The 6,701-nt window shown below is 43.4% G+C and overlaps 1 protein-coding gene across 1 annotated transcript in view; it reads right to left on the bottom strand.

The window, feature by feature from the left end:
• Positions 1-4,110, bottom strand: part of GRK4 (G protein-coupled receptor kinase 4) — a 47,112-nt gene extending 43,002 nt beyond the window's left edge. Inside the window, exon 1 of the mRNA XM_032593020.1 lies at positions 4,099-4,110. Coding sequence (XP_032448911.1) covers positions 4,099-4,110 — 12 coding nt within the window. The remainder of the gene's footprint in view (positions 1-4,098) is intronic.
• Between the last annotated feature and the right edge of the window lie 2,591 nt (positions 4,111-6,701).

Here is a 6,701-nt window from a genome sequence, read left to right on the forward strand (position 1 = left end):
TACCCCGAGTCAGATAGAAACAAACATGCGAATTGTGTTTTGCTAGCAATCTTATCAACAAGGTCTTGTTGTGACCCGTCTAGAAAATGCACAAGAAACACAGAGCTAAATGTTTTGGTTGGCAGCAATTATGTGAAACCTGATTATTCTTAGAATGACCTGATCCATAAGAATCTTATATCATAAAAGATTGTGTACAGCAACAATAAAGCCATCACTTGGGCCATCAGCCCAGGGGACCCTCCTGTTCCCAAACTTTCTCTTCTCTCTTTTTTTCTTACATTCCCCTACCCTCAGGACCCTGATCTCGGTGTTTGTTGCACCGGTCGCGACAATAAAATATAAAGTTCATTGTGGAAAATACAGAAAGTATTAATAAGGACAAAACTCAATAAGGATAAAACTCGTTGAAATTCCAAGATGACTCTCATTCACATTTGCTGTATAGGGTCCTGAGTTCTCCTCAGTTTTGGCAGGGGGAACCGGCCTTATATTATAGAATAGGTAATATATATACTGTTTTCATCTTACAGTGGGACTGTCTTCTCATCATTAAATGTTCTCCCAATATATGAATACTCCAAACCTTATATAATCATTAAGACACGGCACACAAACCATGGCATATCTCTCCATCGTTAACTTACGATAATTCTTTTAAGTGAAACTGCCAAGTCAAAGGGAGAGAAGGAAGAGGTAAGCGTGCCAGGCCCTGCACTATGGCTGGAGACGAACACTCATTTGCCACTCACAACAACCCAGGGAAGCAGGGATCATCTCCCCCTTAAGGGTAAGAAGGGGACGGTGGGCCCCAGATCACACAGCTGGAAGCGATGGAACAGGAACTCACCTCCAGTCTGCCCATCTCTCACAGATGACGCTCTCTCCACAGCTCTCTGCTGTCTCTACAACCGTGCTCGCACAGACGCTACCAATTCTCTTTCCCCCGTTCTGCCTCAGAGCCCTACAGATCCATTTTGGAGGACTTCAAGCATAAATGAAAGTACTGTAGTTGACGAGATAAGACCAAAATGTTTGTCCGTTCAAACCCACCGGAAGAAGTATTAGCATTTGGAAAAAGTAAATATACCATTGGAATCTGGATTTAAATGGCACCGAGGCAGGGCATCTGGGTGCCTCAGTCGGCTGAGTGTCTGACTTGATTTCCTCTCAGGTCGTGGTCCCAGGGTCATGGGATGGAGCCCCACATCAGCTTGGGATTCTTTCTCTTTCTTCCTTTTCCCCCCCCCCCCTCCCCCTCCTCCTCCTCCTCCTCCTCCTCCTCCTTCTCTCTCTCTCTATCTCAAATACAAGAGGAACTGAGGCTGTCTGCATTAGGGTCACAGTCTCCCTCTGACAGGTATTCAGAACAGAAACAGATATTCACTCCGCTGCGCTCAGACTTGATGTAACAAATAGCACATTCAGAACAAGTCTGTGAAAAGCCACAACGTTTTTTTCATCCACACAATCTTTTGTTTGGAAACACAAGGAAATGTGTTAAAAAGTAATCTATAAATATCATAAATACACCAAGTCTTCCACAACAGTTAAAAGCTGCAAACATGTTATCACTGAGTCCATTTTTAAATGTACACATGGCTACAGTTAGAACTACATTCTGTTGTAAACACAAGATCCATGTGCTTGAAATGCCTTTCCGTCTGTTCTCCGACAAAATCTGAGTTTTATACTTGGAGATCACGAAAGGCAGAATAGCATGAATTAAAGAGAGCAAATTTTCCTACTCTAGGATGTACGGAAAGACAGAGTGGATTTCTTACAGAAATATCTATTCCGAAAGGGTGACAGCAAACATTTTTGGTTGAGATCACTCGAAATACTCTAAAAGGTCTCCAGAACCGTATCAGAGGGCCGGTACCATGGATTCTCCTGACGTAATGGCTACGAGGACCAGTTTCTTACCACGTCCAACTACAGGTCTTACTTGCAGCACAAGGCCTCGAGGCCAGCTTCCTAATTCACGTTAAGGCAATTCTGGTACGTCTGGTTTAGGCTTTTGATTGGAATTTGGGAGTGTGCAGGATTTAAATCACGAGTGGCCAGCGTGACTTGCTTCTGACTAAACACACAGCTCCTGGCTCTGGGCAGTTGTAAATGCCTGAGCTGAGTATGACCACTCCAGACCAATAGCGAGGCCATTAACACCTCTTTAAGTTACCGAAACAGAACTGCATGTGATTCTGTGTCCACCTCCCACAATAGTCTCTATCTGGGAGAGCCATTACATTTAGACCATGTCTCATGAATTTGTGGACAGTTTCCTCAGGATTTCCCCAAATTTAGATGTTGTGTAGTATCTTTCGATGTAGGTGTGGGGGCACATATACACATCCAAACAGAGTTGAGATAAATACGCCTATTTAATAATATACCCTGTACTAAGTGAGATTTTAGGCTAGTCCTAAATTATGGAAATAGAGTAACAGAAATTCCACAATATGGAAACAGAATCATCTTTTCAGTCGGGACAAACTGAGCTTGAACATCGGACAATCAAACACAGGAAAACAGCTTCCATAAGAAACATGAAGTGAAGAAAAAATCATAATGATAGCACATCTCTTTCCACATCTCCGAATTTTTTAAAAGCATGTAGCAAAGCACCTTTTGTTCGAAGTTCAATCTTAACTCACATGGTTGGCTAAAATTATTCCCAAAACACACGGTGAGGAAATAAAGGTATTGGTAAAGTTGAAGCACGTCTTTTTGTTCCCTTGCTATCTTACTTTTCTAGAAGTATTGCTTATGGTTAGTCACACATTACTTACCTCCCCAAATCCGCCTTTTCCTAGAACTCTGTAATGTCTAAATGTGTCCTTTGTTATCGGTTGCCTAATTAATTAAAAAAACAAAAAGCTTCAGGTCGCACATCACATTGTTATTTTAAAACAGAAAAGCCTACCTAGCTCTTGTCCTGCTTTATTTATGAAAGCATGCTGTTCAAAGCAAGTGCCTGGGCCACGGTGCCTGTGCTCAGGGACTCGGTCCCCTCTGCTGACACAGCTCTCTGCACTAAGAGGCAGATGCGCGCGTCAACGTTGAAGGTTTACCGGATACACTGAAGATACATATGGAACAGTCCAAGTATCCTTGCTAATTAAAGGTAGGTCAGCAACTAGTCCACAGTGTGAAATACTTATCGGGCCGGTCAGAAAGCTGCAGAGGAAAATGATAGATCTACAGCGCACTATCCTTTGGGAAAAGGACCTCAGAGGACATGTTCATCCTCAACGTCTCGCAAGAAATGCACATGAAGTAGAACTGGAAACTTAAACAATCAATCAAAACAACAGTGACACTGGTGGCAGCTAACACTTTTTGAACACTTACTTTGTACACCAAGCACTGCCGAGTATCTTACACACGTTTTTCAGGTGGCCTCAGCAGCCCCGTGGGGGTAGATTATAGAATTACCTCTATTTTACAGAACAAGGACCCGATGCTCATGAAGGTCAGGTCTTTTGACTGAGTCCACATGGCTTGTACAAAGCTGAGCAGGGCTCGGACCACAAGACTGAACCAGTGTGCACTGGTTTATACTTCTGTGAATCCAGGATACGTTTTATTTTCTGACTAGTATACCCACAGGGCTAACTGGCCATTTTATTTTATTTTATTCTATTCTATTTTTTTTTGTTTGCTTGTTTATTTTTGACAGAGAGAGAGAGAGAAAGAGAGAGAGAGAGAGAGAGAGAGAGAGAGAGTGCAAGTGTGAGCTGGGGAGGGGCAGAGACAGAGGGAGACAGAATCTGAAGCAGGCTCCAGGCTCTGAGCTGTCAGCACAGAGCCCGACGTGGGGCTCGAACCCACCAACCGTGAGATCATGACCTGGGCCAAAGTCGTTTGCTTAACCGACTGAGCCACCCAGGCGTAACTGGCCATTTTAAAAAGACAGAACAGAGTCAACTAAATCAGAAGAAATTACATAACACATATTAATAATTTCTGTATAAAAATACCACATACAGCCCAAGATTTCTAATAGTATTTTGACAGATGGGAAAGTATACATCTATCGGTACACATTCTGAGAACTTACTACTTGTTTTTGTTGAATTCTAAATTAGAACATACCTTTCCAGCCATTTCCACTGTAGAAATCGAGAAAAATATGAACTTTCTTGATATTCTTCAAATGGTTCTCCACTTAAATAGTTATGAACAAATCTAGAAAAAGATTTTATATAATTCTATACATCCGCTGCATTACAGCAGGAAAACAGCTGCGTTCAGTGCAGTCATGAACACTGGATATGCGAAGTCAATCGTTATACACAATTAAATATATTGAGTTTTGCAAGTATAGAATTCCACACTAGTTTCTAATGTTATCACTAAAAATATGAAGGCAAGAATTCAGAAGAAATGAAATTGGTTTACCCTCCCAAAGTCAAAGGTTCTTTTTATGTATATGTACTCAAGGTGTGTGTGTGTGTGTGTGTGTGTGTGTGTGTGCATGTGTGTGAGTGTGTGCATGTGTGTGTGTGTGCAGGAGTGCACACGTGTGCATACACCCAAACATGTGTATTTCAGCAGGGAATGTAAACATTTTGTATATAAGATTAGAATGAATATCTAAATGATAATAGTCATATGACAGAAAATGTTAATATGTGACACCACCTTTTTTAAACATTGAAATTAAAGCACCCAATGAATTATTTTTATGCTATACACTTCCTGAACTTTTGTGCAATTAGTCATGCTTCTAAAGTTTTATTTACAATTTTATTACAGAAGTAATAATTTTTTTTTAAATTTGAGATAGAGAGAACACAAGTGGGGAGAGGGGCAGAGGGAGAGGGAGAAAGAGAATCTTAAGCAGGCTCCACGCTCGGTGTGGAGCCCTATAGGGGACTCAATCCCACAACCCTTGAAACATTACCTGAGCTAAAACCAAGAGTCGGACCCCCCGATGCCCCAAAGTAATAAAATTCTTATTTGGAGAGTCAATAAGGGACAGAATGTAGTCTGTCATTTAAAATTGTTTTCAATGTTTATTTATTTTTGAGAGACAGAACGTGAGCAAGGGAGGGGCAGAGAGAGAGGGAGACACAGAATCGGAAGCAGGCTCCAGGCTCCAAGCTGTCGGCACAGAGCCCAACGCGGGGCTTCAAGTTGCAGACCGTGAGACCATGACCTGAGCCGAAGTCAAACACTTAACTGACTGAGCCACCCAGGAGCCCCCATAGTCTGTCATTTAAAACAGCTCATTAGTCAGTAAGCATCTAACGACTAGATTATCAGCAGTGTGCAAGACACTGGAGGGACAATTTTAGGTTAGGCTTACCCTGAAGAATCTGGCCACTCAAACAGGGAGACTGGTAAGATAGCGTGCCATGAGGAGAAGAGTGCCACCAGAGTTGTTACAGCCGTGCCTGGTGTGCTCGGAACACCTCTCCTGGGAAAGGAGGTGTAGGGAGACTTGGTGAAGGTGGCGTCTGAGCTGAATAGGAATCACCCTGAGGAAGGGAGAAGGGAGGGTCTCCCAAGCAAAGGCAGAACTCGGAATGGGAAAAGATCATAGTCGTCATGGGGAATTGCTAGCAGGCCAGTAACTGAAGGGTCTCCAGCATTTTTACTGGTCATTAGAGTTGAGCAATCAGGGGCGCCTGGGTGGCTCAGTCGGTTGAAGGTCTGACTCTTGACTTCAGTTCAGGTCATGATCTTACAGTCATGGGATCAAGCCCCACACGGGGCTCCATGCTGAGTGTGGAGCCTGCTTGGGATTCCCTCTCTCTCCCTCTGCCTCTCTCCACGGCTGGCGTGTGTTGTCTCTTTTTTGTTGTTGTTGTTTTTTTAACGTTTATTTATTTTTGAGACAGAGAAAGAGCATGAACAGGGGAGGGGCAGAGAGAGAGGGGGACACAGATTCTGAAACAGGCTCCAGGCTCTGAGCTGTCAGCACAGAGCCCGACGCAGGGCTTGAACTCACAGACCGTGAGATCATGACCTGAGCCGAAGTCGGACGCCCAACCGACTGAGCCACCCAGGCGCCCCGTGTGTTCCCTCTAAAAGAAAAAAAAAAAAATCTGAGGAAGCCACTTGATTTCACTTCATTTTGTAAAAGGAGGTTATTCACAAGCTCTTGGACTCATTAGTGTTACAGCACAGTGATTCTCAAAATGTGTTCTGAGGATCTCTGTGGATTCTGAGACCTTGTCAGTGGGGGGCGGGCGGGCGGTTGTTAATAAGGAAACTATACTTGTACTATACTTGTTGTAATGCTAAGACATCACGTACCTTTTAAAAACTTCATTTTCAGGGGCACCTGGGTGGCTCAGTCAGTTAAGCGTCCAACCTTGGCTCAGGTCATGATCTCACACTTTGTGAGTTCGAGCCCCATATTGGGCTCATTGCTGTCAGCACACAGCGAGCTTCGGATCCTCTGTCCCCCTGTCTCCCTGCCCCTTCCCCACTGGTTCTCTCTCTCTCTCAAAATAAATAAATACACGTGAAAAAAACATCTCATTTCCACAGAGCGTTTTCCAGAAGCATAAGACATAGGATATCGTTGCTCTGATGGCTAGGAGAATGCTTGTGTCTTTTTATTTTTAACAACATAAGCCACATATACAAAAGTGTTTAATAGTGTAATGGCGTCAGGAGATGGGGAAGTTCGAAACGGCTGCTGTAGACAACCTTAGACCTGAGCGCTGTTCTGGAGGCTATGAAGA

This window comes from Lynx canadensis, chromosome B1 (assembly GCF_007474595.2).
Source record: "Lynx canadensis isolate LIC74 chromosome B1, mLynCan4.pri.v2, whole genome shotgun sequence".
NCBI lineage: Eukaryota > Metazoa > Chordata > Mammalia > Carnivora > Felidae > Lynx > Lynx canadensis.